The 16,551-nt window shown below is 40.1% G+C and overlaps 1 protein-coding gene across 3 annotated transcripts; it reads left to right on the top strand.

The window, feature by feature from the left end:
- Positions 1–683: 683 nt before the first annotated feature.
- LOC149313122 (alcohol dehydrogenase 1-like) lies at positions 684–16,340 on the top strand. Of its 3 annotated transcripts, none has more exons than XM_089526081.1 (10): positions 775–819; positions 5,450–5,610; positions 6,619–6,720; positions 8,264–8,405; positions 9,100–9,187; positions 10,106–10,328; positions 10,937–11,197; positions 14,595–14,730; positions 15,196–15,334; positions 15,708–16,340. In XM_089526081.1, the coding sequence occupies exons 2-10, from the start codon at positions 5,569–5,571 to the stop codon at positions 15,730–15,732; spliced, it is 1,158 nt and encodes a 385-aa protein (XP_089382207.1). In that variant the 5' UTR covers positions 775–819; positions 5,450–5,568; the 3' UTR covers positions 15,733–16,340. The 3 variants fall into 3 exon arrangements, with proteins under 3 accessions (XP_089382208.1, XP_089382207.1, XP_089382206.1); XM_089526080.1 differs by lacking the exon at positions 775–819 and adding an exon at positions 4,610–4,777; XM_089526082.1 differs by lacking the exon at positions 5,450–5,610 and having other exon boundaries at positions 684–819.
- Positions 16,341–16,551: the final 211 nt, after the last annotated feature.

Raw genomic sequence — 16,551 nt, forward strand, 5'->3', positions numbered from 1 at the left:
GAGCATAATTGGAGGGCATTGCAGGAAATGTAAAATGGCAAGTCATAACCCCAAGCATTGTCTCCACATAAGAACATGGTTGAGGGGGTCCTCCAAGCAGAGCTTTGTTAGGAACCTTGCCAAACCTGGGCTCTGTCTCATCATACCTTTACTATTGTGACATGTATTTGTCACATATGAGTGTTGTATAGTCAGAATTGGAGAAAGCTATTTTTCTGGATTACAGCTCCCTGAATCCTAGTGGTCACATAGTCTGGAGAAACTGGTCCAAAAATACCTTTTCTAAACTTTGTAAATGAGAAGAGGACCAAGCCCAAGTAGCTCTTCTTCAAAGGCCTATTATGGAATTTTTAACTCCCAGTTTTGATCATGTACTATGGAGGACTCTGTATCTCATTTTGTACCTCCAAAAACCTATAGGGCCTCTACTATCTATGTAAATCAGTGTAATTTATGCTGTGTTTTCTGTAAAAAAAAAAAACTGCAATCTAAATAATCTGAGAACAGGCAAGTGATTCTTACTGTTTTAAATCCTGTCTTTTTTCCAGATAATAAATTTTGGGTGACTGCCTCAGGACAAGAATAGCATGAGCTAAAAAAGACTTTATGGGGCACTATAAAACTTTGTATCACAGCTCTCAGTGGGCCCTCCCTTTTCCTCACTGGTTTATCATAATCGTGAGTGTCAGGCACACTGGAGGAAAAAAAGGTTTGGGTATCTCTATGTTCCTGCCAGAGCCAAACGGATTAGGAAAGCAGCAAGTCCTATGTATGGTATAAAGCTGGGAGTCTGACAAGCAAATGGCAACTGCAGGAAAGGTAAGCAAAGGCTGTTCTAATAGCTCTCTTTAAATCTATATGAAACAGCTGTTCCTGTGTGTGGCAATATTAAATCTCTTCTGAAATGGCAGCACTAAGTGTTCAAAACCTATCATTGCTATAGGAGCATTCTTTCGGTTTTATTGGGATGGATTCAGTTTATGCCCTAAAAATCATGCTGTAAAGCTTTATTCCATGTTTATGAACTCAAAGACGAAGTCTGTTTGATATATCTGAAGGAGAATAAGCTACTTAGCTTAGACCATCCAGACAATGCTGAGAACCGATGTTACTTTGCGTGTAAGATTTCAGACTGTAAAACAAGAGGTTCCTGATTCAAATCTCACCTTGGCTAAGAAACTATCAAGTCTCCATCAACACAGCAGTACTTTTTTCTTCCCTCTACAAATATGACCATAATCATTTTGATCTGCCTAACAAGGTTATTGTACAAATGACTGTACGCTTTGGACCCCATAAAGCACCGTACAGACCCTTAGAATCATTATTGTGCCATAGGTCGGTGATTTATCTTAGATGCCTTATTTTAAAATTCCAAGTAGGGGAGCAGGCAAGAGCTGTTGGCAACCTATATAACAAGTTGTTGCATAAAGAGGTTCAGATTATGGGCTTTAGTGTTCATGACTCTAAAGAAATAATGGTGATTTGATTTAATGTAAAGTTGTATAAACTTCCAAAATTACACTACATACTTCATCATACAACATGAGGAAATATCCAGATCTTGGGGAAGTTTTCATTTGCTGAGCATAACAATTTCATTTACTATTTCCAATGTAATGTCATAAAAAGAACAACAACTAGTACTACTACTACTTTCAGGAGTTAGTAACACCAACAGGTTTTGCATTTAGAGGTGACATCTTACACCTTTAACTTGCTCCATTCCATATTTCTTTTCATATCTACTGGAAGTAGATTCAGAGTATGTACTTCATTTTTTATGCAAAAGTTATCTCTGTTTATTTACACTCCTCGGGGTTTTTAATGGGTCAAGTTATGTAAGTCTAAAATGCCAGGAAGAAAAGCTTCTCTGGTGAGGTTAGCCATTTCAGCATTACCCAAAATGAGGAGACAAGAGAACTTTATTTGCTTATTTACATATACTGGCCAGAAAACTGCAGCAACCAGTAACTAGACATTTTTACTTGGAAGCACAAAAAATTGTCTAATTTGTCAGTTTTTCAAAATGATGTGATACCTTATTAACAAGAATAGTGGAGGAAAGGTGAAAAATTCACAGGGTGAAAGCTTTGATCCCACATGGTCTCAAACTTCAGGATAACATGTAGCTCCATCACCATCATCCACTTTGGATGGCTTCATTTTCTACATTCCTAACTGCCATCTTGGATACACCCCTCACTTTTATTTTTCTAGCATTGTCTGGTGTCCCAACATTTTAGGGCCAAAACCAAAGATCTAGGGACAACCCCTTTTAATATCATAGGAGGCAAACACTGGTGACATTATAAGGTATAAGAGTGTTGAACTAAAACCATGAGAGATCAGGGTTGAAATCCTTGTTCAGCCATGAAAACCCACTGGGTGACCTTGGGCAAGGTCATCTCTCTCATTTTCAGAGACAGGATGGGATAAATTAGAAAATGCATTAATGCATGTATTCCTGAGACTGCAGAGAGGGAAGTGTCCCTAGAATATTACCCTTTCCTTTTCTAAGCTGCTTGATGGTTTGTTTGTTTTTAACTTGAACCAAAGCAGCAAATGGCACACACACTCCTAATAAATAATAATAATAATAATAATAATAATAATAATAATAATAAAATTTATTTATATACCTCTTTTCCATGTTGATCAAAGCAGTGCACAATCAAAAAAAAAATAAAGAATACAATAATACATGTTAAAAGTACAAATATACATACAATAAAACAAAACAAAATAATAAAGATTATCAATTACAATTTAAAAGCCATAAAAAACCAAATCAAAGCCAGCTGAGTTGATATCAATGATGCAAGTACATGTCGGGGGGAACCACACAATACCAAAGCACATGGGGGAAAGCTTGGTGGAAAAGAAAAGTCTTTAGTCTCTTTTTGAAGAGATCCAGGGAGGTGGTGGAGTGGAGCTCATCAGGAAGGGTGTTCCAAATTTTTGGGGCTGAGATAGAAAATGCCCTTTGCGAGGTTGACGCATATCTCACGGTCAGAACCCTTGACAGATTCTTCCCGGCTGACCTGAGTGTGCGGGGCGTATTGTATGGGGAGAGGCGGACTTCTAAGTAACCTGGGCCCAAGCCATTTAGGGCTTTATAGGTAATTACCAACACCTTGTATTGCGCCCGGAAGCGAATAGGCAGCCAATGGAGGTCTTGTAAAATAGGTGTTATATGGTCTGCCCTGGAACAACCAGCAACCAATCTCGCAGCCATATTCTGCACTAATTGAAGCTTCCAGGTATGGTACAAGGGTTGCCCCATGTAGAGCGCATTACAGAAATCTTATAAAAGTCAAGAGGCATAGCATTCTAAACCAGACAAATTATTTTGACATATGAGGCAGACAACTCCACAAGCAGCACATTCAGGTTTAAAAAATAATAACAACAAACAATCTTAATGATTTGTGATACCCTAAACATGCTCTTTAAACAGCACCCCAAGAGTGTGCTGCATTCTGTCCAATATCAGGGATGACCCTGTTTCTTTTTCTTCTCTGACCTTGACAGAAAACAAACCCAGTTAAGTTTGAGAGGATTCTGTTGCATGATAATTCCTTTCCCACCCACCCCTGTAGTTGCAAGCCAACAAGGATGGGCTATATAGATGGATAAACCTTGATTAATTTATGAAAATAATGTCAGAAACTGGTTAGCTTTTGGAAATAGTGCCAGAAAACAGGTGATTAGTTCCATAGTTATAAATGGGTGGGTACAAAGCAAGTATAGAAGTTAAGGGAATGGAAACTATTGTCTAACTTTTGAAGTGACTTTCCTGATATTTCTTTAGTTAAGCCTGTTCGTATTTTAAGGTCCTTACACATTAGCACAGTTATAGCATGTTTCAACCTTATGGAATCCTGGGATTTGCAGTTCTCTGCCGAGAGCTCTAATCTCTCACCAAACTACATAATATCAGATTCCATATAATGAAGCCATCACAGTGCCATAATTCCGTAGTGTGAAAGAGCCCAAACTGTGTCTTTATAAAATCTTTTTAAAACAGCAGATAGAAAGACGCATACATGCAGTAAGTGGGAGGAATTCGTTCACCTTTCCACTCTAGCAAAATAGAAAAATAATTAAATTTGTTTAAATAAATTCTAAAGAAAATAAAAACTGGCAGGTAGATGAGAGAAGGAAAGACCAAATACCAGCCACAACTGTTGCTTAGGCATAGAGTACAGTATGGGGCAGTAGCAAGTAGAGTTGCCAGGTTGAGATTATCCCAAACCATGAAATTTCACACCACAATCTGAGACCAACAGTTGTCCCTGTGACATCAACAGTCTTTGAGCATGATACATTAAGCATCAAGCACAGTAGCACAGAGTTATATAAAAACACCAAATCTAACAAATGAGGAAAATGTAGATGCACATCCCGCTCAACACAACACTCTAGCCCTGAGCTTCCAGCTCCATGATTTGACAACCCTACGTGAACGCTGGTCCTAGAAGATTATTTTGAACATTACAGCAAAATAATATAACCCAAGCCTCCATGGAACAAGTTAATTTATGGATCATCAAAAACAGAATTGTGTTACCAAGAAAGAAGGCAATATTTGCATATGTTAGGCTATGTGTGTATACACCAAGGAGTATCAAAGTGTGTCCCACAAACCTGCTGAGTTGATTGCAAACTACTTTTGCACTTTGAATTCAGTTTGCAGCAATTGAAGTAAGCTGAGGACAAGTGGAAAATGAGAAGAGGAGAAAGAAACTGGGACATTTAAAAAGCAACTGAAAAGGTGGGATGACAGAAGATTAATGTGGACTATCCCTACCTAATTGGTACAGTTGGAGAGTATGAGGGGCCATTCAGACTACCTTTTACCCTGGATCAGGAACCAATTCTTGCATGGGAAGTTCATATTTGTCCCGAATCTCCCACAAGCGAATCCGAGGCTTCCACAACCATTTCGTGGCAAATGCCCCTTAGCGTGGGTCATTTGAATTGGGGTAAAAGCTGTATCTTTTTTTAAAAAACAAGTTCAGCGAATATGAACTTGCCCCCGATCATGATCGGGGCAAGTTCATGGGAGGGATTTAGGTCAGAGGGAGGGCAGTGGGCAAAGCAATCCCTCCCCTTCATCGGGGCAAAGAAGGAGGAGGAGGAGGAGGGGGGAAGGAAGGAGCCAGGGGGAAAAGAAGGGATGCCAGGCAATCGGGGTGACTGATGGAGCCAAGGAGCCAGAGGAAGGATGCAAAGGGCGGTAGGGGTGCCTGAGAAAGGGTCAAGGTCAGAGGGAGGGCACAGAACAGAACAAGCCTCCCTCTCGCACCAGGCAGCTTTCTCTCTTTTTATTTTTATTTTTTTATATATATTTGACAATCTATACGCATAGTTCTACAGGTAGATACATATATAGATAGAATGTGTGCACTCGCGCTACTTTCCCTTTCATTTTTTTGCTCCAAAGGCACTTTGCAGGAGGCTTTTTTTCTTTGCGAATGCTACAAGGCGAATGCTACAAATGTTTCTCTCTCAATTTGGCAAATTGATACAAAATGCTTTTGCTACTGTCTGTAAGGAACTGGGATGGCTGAGGGAAAGCAAGGGATGCAGGGATGGTATTCCAAGGTGAGGAATTTATTATTATTATTATTATTATTATTATTATTATTATGTGGCATTCTGGGGTGGCAAGGAGGGAGGATGCAGGATGCATAGATGGCATTAGATTGCATTTTGGGGTTGAAAACGGGGCCAAGGAAAGATCCATAACTTGCAGTGACCCAAATACCCACAACACACACACACACACACACACACTCACACACACAGAGGAGGTTTTTAAATTTGACAAAATCTGTGCATACTGGCACCTGGTTGTATTTTTTAAAAAGGAGGGGGAAGCACACTTCCGATTGCCCAATGGGTGCAGGAAATGTCACCTATGACCAACGCGAAAGTAAATTTGATTGACAGCCAGGCACTTCATTTTAAACCCGATTTCTCTGAGAGGGCATTCAGGGTTAAAATACCCTGATGAGGTATTGAGCACTTGCTCCCGGAGAGATTCGGGGCGGTGGGGGGGGAGCACCGAATCTTCCAGTTCCTTCCAGCGCAAAAGGTTCAGTATGAATGGGGCCTGAGATTGGCTTCTCCCAAAGGGTAGTTGTGAGGGAAAGGATTCTCATTTCACACAGAACAGTGTGAGCCTAAAGGACTGGACAAGAAAAGCCTGCTAAAATGACCACAGCGTCCAGGCTACCTCCAGCACAGCAGTCCTTTGTTTTGTAAAATGCAAATGTTAAAAGGTTTTGCCTTCCTGCTGTTGTGGACCGTAACTCCAGTGAGCCCTAGCTGGCATGCCCAATGGCCAGAGATGATGGGTGAACACCAGGTTGCCTACCTTTGCTGCATTGAGGCAGTATTTACAGGACAAAGGATTATGGTATCAGTGTGACACAAATTTGTACAGAACTGCCAACAATGATATATCAGCCTGGATCCAGCCGTTCCACTTTTAATTCAATATTTATACTACTCTGTGGTTTCTGGGGAAAGCATTGTGTACTGAAACTATTATGGAAAACAGCTTTGCAAAGCTTTCTGATTTATTTTGTGGGTATGCTTTATATGCAGGTGATTAAATGCAAGGCGGCAATAATCTGGGAAGCTGGGAAAGCACCTTCCATTGAGGAGGTGGAGGTGGCACCACCAAGAAGCCATGAAGTTCGAGTGAAGGTAAAAAATAAATGTTGCTCAAACGTGGAAGCTTCCCCTCCCTCCTGTTGGTGTGAATTTCAATTGTAGTGTGTGAGCACTTTGTACTTAAAAGATAAAGACATGGGGTCAAAGTAGATGTTAAGGGGAATGGGGATTCCCTCCAATCATCCAATTTCCCTCTGACACTGGGATTTCCTCAGAGATAGGTGTGTTAAAATCAGACTTGGAAACTAAGCCTGTATTTATTTTCCAGTGACAAGTCATAAAACACAGAATCATAAATGCAAGATACATAGGTGAGGAAAATATTATGCTAAGGGAAACAAATGTCTTTCCCTATTTGAGAAGCAGCTCATCAAAAAAAAGGCCTTAAGTATTGTCTACATTATTCCATGGAGGTGGTAGAAGAAAACATAAGAGTACTAGTTTTGGGAAACTTAAATGTCAAGTGGGACCTGCAAAATATTGCAGTGTAGAATCGCTGTTTGAACCCCTGCCCCATTTCTAGGAAGCTCCATTCCAACTTTTAACCCCAACCACCAACAGTCTGCTAGTATTTCATGACCATATGCAATCCTCATTGGGACCCTTTTGTGGGTGGGTGTTTTGTTCTGATTGTGGAGATGCTGTGTTTCCTGATTTTTCCTCTTCAAATGAATAAAACCTGTAATGTAACTGATTTATACACCACTAGTCAGAGCTTGGAAAAGTTATTTATCAGAGAATAGTATCATAGCCACTGCGGCAGGGAGAGTAGTAGATTGTGAATACAAGTTACTGAGGAACATGAGGAGGGTGCTGTTGGTCTCATGTTCTGCTCATGAACTACTGATAGGCAGGCAGTTTGGCATTGGGGGGAAGCATGCTTGAGGAGATTTGTCTTAATTGAGGGTACACCCAGACTGATTTAATAAGACCAGCCTGGGATAACCTGGTCCCAAAGCTGCCCTGAAGTCCTCCCCATTACCTGGGCATTCTGGGACAATGCCAGGTGACTCATGTCTTGAAGCCAAAAATAAGGTGCCCAATGTCGATCACATGGCTGGGTACCTTGCTCTGGCCTCAGGGGGAGCAACTCATATTAGCCGCAACAGTGGCAGCCAGCACAGCAGGACGCACTGTGAGCAGCTTCCTAGCATTGCTTCATAGGGCTCCAGATCTTCCTGCAAGATCCAAAGCAAAAGGCGGCTTTTAAAAATCTGTGTTAAGGATGGTATTTCATGGGTTCAGTCCTGACATCCAGACATTTCACATCAGAACCAAGGATTGAACCCTGCATCGTCTAGACTAATTGCCATGAGGATGTGGAGAGAATGTGTTATTTGACCGATGCAGACATGGCTTCAGTCTAATTCTGCCAGAAATTGAGAAAGGTTGCATTTTTAGATTATAATTTCCAAATTCCTCCAGCCAGCATGTCCAGTTGCCAGACTGGCTGCCCTAGGAACTGAAGTTGTAACTTGTTCAAGTTCTGAATCTAGTATGGCTCTTCTTACATGGAGGTATAAACTGAGTCTTAGCAATGCAGATACTGAAATTATCTATTGTATTTTCCACATAGATAGTGGCCAGTGGGATCTGCCGGACTGATGACCATGTAGTGAAAGGCTATTTTCCTGATATAAACTACCCAGTCATTGCAGGCCATGAAGGAGCTGGAATTGTTGAAAGCGTTGGGCCAGGAGTCATTTGTGTAAAGCCAGGTAAGGGTCAGGCAGAAAAGAAATTCTGAAGTACTTTTTGTATCCAACAGAGCTAGGTTTAATTCTACATTTACCATTTACAATCAAGCATTATATAATGGGCAATTGGAACCTGCAGCCCTGTAGACTTTGTGGGACATTAGTACCCATCATCCTTAGTTACCCTAGGAGTAGAGCATGATAGCATAAAGATATGTCAATGTTTGGAAAACCACAGTTTTCTCACTTCTCATGTAAAGGACTGTAATGCATCCAGCAGTGCCTAGATTCCTCACACTTCCCTTCATCATCTTTCCATGGCAGGGAAATGTATTTGTAGACATGTGCAGTTATTGTGGAGGGCCCTCCCAGGGAGTAAGGTATGGGGGGGGGGAGTTCCATGTCTTGCCCCTGGGCTGCCAGCCCCTAAACTAAATCCCTTTCAAACTCATAACAAAAGCTGATTTTGAACCACTAGCCTTCAGAGAGAAGCTGATTTAAAAAAAAAACAGCAAGAACCACTAGGCCACTTACACCTTCACCACAAAAGCACACCAAAGTGAGTTTCCATATTTTATTCACATATGACATTAAAATATTTTTGAAGAATTAGTCTCTTCAAATATAGAACTTATTTTAACACAATATCTGTTTTATTTGCAAATGTTATATGTATGTTTCATTGTAGTTATGGCTTGTTTTTGGAAACTTGTAGGTGACAAAGTCATTCCTCTGTGTATCCCCCAATGTGGAGAATGTGACTGCTGTTCCAGTCCTAAAGCTAACTGTTGCATCAAGTCCCAGTAAGTCCATGTGTCATCTGCTGGTGTACTGGTAAATTTTAAAGAGCAGTTGCCCATCATGACAAACCCTCAAAGCCATACTTCCAAGGAGAGTGCAAACATGTACAATACTGTGTTAATTCATATCAAGAAACCAATTCTAGCAATTTTCATCTAGGAGCAGATCCTTTGTACATTTAATGGATCTTCAGTGCCCATTCAAAACCAAAGCACTCCAAAATACTTTACATCATGACATTTCACAACAATATGTTGTTACAGGGAAAATTCATTTTTCCATAAGCCATTATGAGGATTGTAGTTAAACTCAGAAGGAACAAAGATGGCCGGGGGGGGGGGGGGGTGGAGATATGTCAATGTCCCTGCTAACCCAAAAGTCTCTTCACTCCAGCCCTGTGAGTTATAGCTTTACTACATGTTTCAGCTATATTCTACTTTGAGTCCCAGTTTGCAGGGAAAGGTTGTGGTGGTGGTATTATTATTATTATTATTATTATTATTATTATTATTATTATTATCTTAATAATGTAGGACCCCCATGAAAGTGGAAAATCTGCAAATTTAAAAAAACTGAAAAAACACCTCTCTAGAAAACTCTAGGTCCTATGGTGCAACTCTATCCTCAACATATCCCAGATGTTGACCCTAGAATTGTGCTAGAGGACTTACAAATGCCTAGAGAAGTGTTCGCCCTAAGAATCTCTAGGTCCTGCAGTACAATTTCTGGTAGAGATTGACCACAGAGTCATGCTGCCTCCAGTTTTCAGACCTAGAGATTCCTAGAGATAACATATTAATTAAATTAGTGAATAATCAAATCAGCAAAAGTCAAAACTGCAAATGTGGAGGGCTGCCTGTACTGACAGCATTTTAGCTCAAGTTATGAGCTAACAGACCAATCTGAATCTCCTCACATAGTCTCTACAAACCTCTTCAAAACTTGATGCCAGACAAAACCAGCAGGTTCACCTGTAGAGGGAAACAGATTCACCATTTTCTGTGGATAAGCACCTTCTCTGAATACACGGTTGTGCCTGATGTTTCCATTGCAAAAATCAGTAATGATGCTCCTCTGGACAAAGTCTGCCTCTTTGGCTGTGGGTTTTCTACTGGTTATGGCGCAGCTATCAATAATGCTAAGGTAAGCATCAGTCCTTACATATACTTTCCAGAAAAAAATTGGAATAAGATTTACTTCTTTACTGCTTAAAGATGCTTTCAGAAATCTCTCTTCTCAAAATGCTTTGAGATGCAAGTATATCAGCTTGATCTTACCAGCTAATGTATTCTTGAATCCAGTTGCCCCCAATCAGTCTCTCAAGCTGGTGCCATCCATGTGTGTAAAGACTTCAGCTCCTAGGGTTCCATAGCCAGTCTCATTCTCCAGTGCCAGACAGATTTAAAATACCTGGCTCTGAGGACTCCCTTAGAGATTCTCAGAGCCAGGCATTGCAGGTGGCATGTCCTGTTTGATCATCTGTCTAACAAAACTTTTCCACAATGCCTAGCTCTGAGGAAGGAACTGGTCAGCCTTTGGACATGGTCATCTTTGTGGAGAACACTGCCATCAACTTCACATGGCTGACAGTACTTTACACAGAGTCCTTCCATCTGGGTGTTGTTGTTTTAAAGCTGTTATCTTTACTGAAAACTGTTCAGTTCTGTCTATTCTGTTTCTCTTTGTGTCTTCCTGAAATCCTAATCCCAGTCATGGCAAATCTCAATCTGTTCTGATTTATATACTTGCAGGTGGAGCCTGGTTCCTCTTGTGCCATCTTTGGCTTGGGTGGTGTTGGTCTGTCTGTCATCATTGGCTGCAAAGCTGCTGGTGCATCCAGGATCATTGGGATTGACATTAACAAAGAGAAATTTGCAAAGGCCAGAGAGCTAGGAGCCACTGAGTGCATCTCTCCTGAAGATTTCAAAAAGCCCATTAATGAGGTGTTGGTGGAGATGACTGGATTTGGCGTGGACTATGCTTTTGAAGTGGTTGGACGTGTTGACATTGAGGTATGAGGTCCTAATTATCACATGTAAGACTCAGTTTTCAGTTTTGCAGCAGGAGAAAGCTTCAGATGTTGCAGAGAGACTTTGAAAAGAGGGCACACTATGAATGGTGTACAATCTTTCCATCCTTTCTACAAGCCCTGCTTCTGAATATTGTCAGCAGCAGCGGCGTCACTAAGGAAGGGGGGGCAGAGAATGCAGCCTGCAGAAGACGGGTGACACCTGGTCAGGCTCTCCTCCTACTTTGCCTCTCCTGGCTTTGCTGTGATGGCAGAGACCTCCTCATGAGGAAACCTCTGCTGTTGTGGAGGAAAGGGCCACGTGCACCGCTTCTGACTTTGCCATGGCAGTATAGGTCTCCTCATGAGGAGGCCACCACAGTGAAGGAGAGGCCTCAGCATGCCGTTTTGCTGCCGCTAGCCCCACATACACACCAGGTGACACCAGGAATGGGGACATCACTGGTCAGCCATAGTGATTTTTGTATTCTTTGCAAAATGTTTTAAATGTGCATCTAGCATGCACATGATTGAATTATCATTTAGATTTCTTCATAGCAGTATGGGTGAATAAGGACCATTATCTGATTTTGCAAGGCCTTTTGCAACAGGCTGTTGGTGAGTGTCCTGTTGATATTTTGGGTGATGAACCTTGCCTGTGTTCCTGGTCTGGTGCCAAGTGGATGAAGATGCTGGCTCCTCTCCTACTCAGGAAGAAAGCAAAACTCCAAACAGCCTTTTCAGCTTGCTGGAACAATGTCTAGTGAAACAGCTTTTTAATTAAATAATCACATTCCAGCAGGTTCACTCCTTAGAGGGCTTTATTACTTGTTTCCAAAGCACACAAACTAGTTACTGCTATACAAAAACTCTTACTGTCACACCACACTATCAACAACTCTCAGACTCCAAAACTCCCACAATTCACTAGAACAGAGTTTGTTTTCTTATATACAATATTCCCACGATGTGATTACTAAGTCCAGCCTCCTTCTATACAAGTTGCTATGCAACATAGAAACCAATCCCTGTTCAGACTGAAGACATATCATATTTACATTTAGTCTTGCTCAGTTGACCTTCAACATCCATCTGTGGCTCTGGCCTCTGGCCTCCAGCTGTAGCCAATTTAGACTTCTGCAGACATTGTCACATCGGAACATTTTTACCTTAAATATACATTAACATGTCCAATCCCTTTTCCTGTTCTTCTTCTCTCTTCCCTACTAATTCAGTTCTCATCACTGAGAGGGAAAGAATAAGTGACTTCACTGGGATAGGCCTGATGGTTCTGGCCAAATGAACTTCCTGTGGATAAGTCTATATGTGTTCCTTAGCCAAACGTCAAAAGCCCTTTATAAGCTAATAGCTCTGACATCTACCAAGAATTGTGAAAGCAGTGAAAAGAAGTGATCCATCAATTTTGGGCTTTGGCCCTATCTGAGAGATAATCAGGAGATATCAAGATTTGATAGGTCCCTCACTCCTAATGCCTACTGTTACGCACAGAAACAGGGGCTTGAGAAACCCAACTAGCAATGAATATGTATCATTAAAATGTTGGGGAATATTATTTAGCTCAAAGGTTTTTAAGAGATGGGTAACTGGGACCTTTTAAACCAATGTATACTGAGAAAAATTAAAAGAACTGCATTTTAATATATCTAGGAGGTTTTTATTCATAAATGTGTCAAGATGTGCAAACACGCATGCACATTAGAGCACAGTCACATTTACAACATTCATTCAAGACTACTGGTTGTGGAAAATTTGAGTAGAGACAATGAAAAGGTAAATGAGAGAATAATTATCATCTAGCATCCCAAAAATCACAGCCTGCACATTCAAGCAAGCAGCGTCCATAAAGACCGATTTTGAAGAAAAACATTTAAAAAGGGAGAAATGCCATCAGCAAATGGTGTAAAATATACTGTAATGGATCTTGGAAATAGCAGCTATCCCAGGAAATAGATATCTTTTTTTAAAAAAAACATAGAGACTCAGATTAGGCACAGATTCTTCTCAATGGAAAAAGAGGACAAAGGGAAAAGATAGGAAATGCAGTTCCTTTATGGCTGAGAGAGAAATAGCAGCCAGAAAGTGAATTTAGGGGGGAAAGACTGGGGTCTCAGCTACAGCTGAGGGAACACTCAAAGAGAAGCAAATGATCTAAAGATGCTAGATACTCAGCCATAGCTAAGGGAAAAAACCCACAATGAAGGCAACAAAGGCCTTTTGGATTGGAGATGCATTTATACCCAAAAATCTTGTCTTAAAGCAATATGTTTGTGGACCTCCAAAGAATTTAAAAACGTTGTTGATGTTTTCCTGGGAATAGATGCACTGAGAGCATTTTAGCACCACGGTGTTAAAGAATTGATAAAATCTTTTTTGATCTGGGGACAGGCAGAGGGAAGTGGGGGGAAATTTCAAAGGGTAGGATTAATTCTGGCTTCTGTCAGATGCAAAATAAGCTGGTAGGGAGAAACATGTCCAATCATGCATTACCCATGGCACTTGTCGTTTTGTTCTTTCTTAGCTGACATGTCCAAGTGCAAACAACTCCAACACTTGTGTCTTTAACTTCCTTGGGTCCTGTGAGCTCCAAAAACACCTGCCAGGCCATCCTGATTTCCAGTTACGTTCCCACTAGGTATCAATTTTGGTTACCCACACACACACACATGTACAATCTACAATCGTGAGGGTATGCAACGGCACATAATACTACTCTGTAACTCTGGATAGGAGTGGGAAATAGTAGATGCCCTTTCCCAGCATGGATGTTAGCTTAAATGGTCCAGAGAACTAAACCTGAATGAAGGTCTACACTGTAGCTTTTTCTTACAGTTCATCAAGGATTGGTGCCTTGGCTCCTCCTAAAGTGCTGCAGCCTTGGCAGTTGTTTGTGCATACTTTCCAACTGTCCTGATTTGGCAGGGACAGTTCTGATTAATCCTCTGTTGTTCCATTTTTTTCAGCTGCTTTTAAAATATCCCAGTTCCTCTTTCCTCGTTCCAATTTCCCCCTTCATCCTTAGCTTACTTTTGTTGCTGCAAACCAAGTTCAACAAATTGCTGCAAATTAAATTCAAAGTACAAAAATTTGCACTCAACTCAGTGGGGGAAGAAGAGGTGAGTAGGAGGTATCTTGCTCTTTCCAGTAGCTTCATCTCCTAGCTTGTGTATTCTTCCTCATTGATAACTTATGGCATCTTGACCATACTTTATTGTTGCTTGACCACATGAGTCCTGGTTTTCATCTGTGAAATGTTGGAGGATATGAGATTGGCTTATAAGAACCTGAACTGCTCTGGATCAGACCAAAGGTCTTTCTAGTCCAGCCTTCTATTCCTTGATTTCTTCAGCTTCTTAACTTGGTTTTCTGTGTATCTCCCATAGGCTATTGCCCTTGCATCCTGCCACTTGGGTCACGGAGTCTGTGTGCTGGTTGGAGCACCTCCTGCAGGATCCCAGCTCTCTATCAGTCCTTTACAGCTCCTGACAGGGAAGAAACTGATTGGATGTTTGATTGGAGGTATAAATTGGTTGCACTGCATCAAATAATGGTTACAGCATGTGTTGTTGATCCTCTGACCCTCCCAAATCACATATTCTTTGCATCATGTTTTTTGGGTTTTTGGGTTTTTTTACACTCTGAGGCCATAACATAGACTTAGGACATTATCACATGAGCCTCAGTCTCACTGCAGTCATCTCAAGGAAAACATCTTGGTTTAGAAGCATTCATTATCACAAGTCTCGGCAACAATGCGGAAATGCTGTTTTTGCCATCAGTGGTCTCTCGTGCTCTCTTCAGTGCTCCTCCTTAACCCTGCTTTCCTGCCCTATTCCTTTCTAAGTTTTCTTATGTGATGAAAATTAACTGCTATCTCCATCTTCTAAAATATGTGTGAAATATAAATATCCACTTTTTTCCTATCCATAAATAAATAAAGGAGTATGTGGTAGCTGAGCCAACACGCTTTCATTTCCCTTCTAGGTTGGAAGTTGAAAGATGCTCTCCCTAAACTGGTTTCGGATTATATAGAAAAGAAATTTAATACAGATGCATTAATAACTCATGTGTTGCCTTTTGAGAAAATAGGTGAAGGCTTTGAGCTTCTATACAGTGGTAAAAGGTATGGTTTCCATCATATTTATTCATTTTTAATACTTTGATCCTGGCCTTTCCCCACAAAATAGATAATGGCAGTGGATTTGCCCAGATATATCATTTGAGTTTTATACCTGAACAGGCATTTGAACATATGTCTCCTTGATATAAGCCCAACATTTTCATTTCAAAGTAAATGTTCAAGGCAAAGGAAGCTACCATTTTATGGGAAACTCCAAAGTGAAAGTGATCATTTTTCTTTACATATTTTAGAAGTGTAACAACGGGCTTTAACTAAACCAATCTAAAATGTCCCAACCCATAATGTACTACTTGCAAAGAGGCATTGTTATGGGGTTTTGGCAAGAAAATAATTTTTCTTCTTCTTTTTCTTTCAGTATTCGCTGTGTCTTGTTGTTTTAAGAGAATCTTCCTATTTTACAAATCTTTTACATACTGGACCAAATTCAATAGAATTTCTGCAGACAATCAACTGAAGCTGTTACAGTTTACAACTAATGAGCAGGCAAGTGAATGAAGAGAAAACATTTAAGTCTATATATAAATGGGAAGACTTTACATTATATGATTACAGCTGTAAGAATTGTTTATGCACAAAGGTGAAAAGAAATAACAACTCCAACAAAAGTAGATTGGCTAACGAAGACCATTGAACTTGCTGAGATGGATAAACTCAATTTTAATCAAAGAAAAATCCTTAGCTTTAAGAAAGATTGGGAAAAGTTTGTTTCTTTAATGCATTTTTATCAGGGGCAGGTATCAATTTTAGGTTTTATTAAGTGAACCAGGTGGAATTATTTTGAAGAAGTAAAACACATTATCATGGTTTAAAGGAAGCACAGAGAAATAGAGGAAAATAATTATCACTTAGTAAAGGGCAAGTTACGAGTATGTTAGTTGTATGTAGTGTATGTTTACTGTCTAGTTACATATGTTAATTTGAAAGTGGTGTGTTTTGTAGTTTGTGTATTGATGTGGAGGGGGAGAAAAGTTTGTTTTTATTTGTTTTAATAAAATATATATATATATATATATATATATATATATATATATATTGTATATATACATTGTATTATTTGTAACTCATACAGTGTTTAAATAATCTCAAATAATGAATAAATGATAATGGAAAAGCAACAACCAAAGCAATTAGGTAAAACAAATATCTGTAATTAAACCAGTTGCATTTTGGGGTACTATGATAAGTTATAGCTGCTTTCA

Source organism: Sceloporus occidentalis, unplaced genomic scaffold (assembly GCF_023333645.1).
Source record: "Sceloporus occidentalis isolate IW3139 unplaced genomic scaffold, rSceOcc1.0.p SCAF_5, whole genome shotgun sequence".
Taxonomy (NCBI): Eukaryota; Metazoa; Chordata; class Lepidosauria; order Squamata; family Phrynosomatidae; genus Sceloporus; species Sceloporus occidentalis.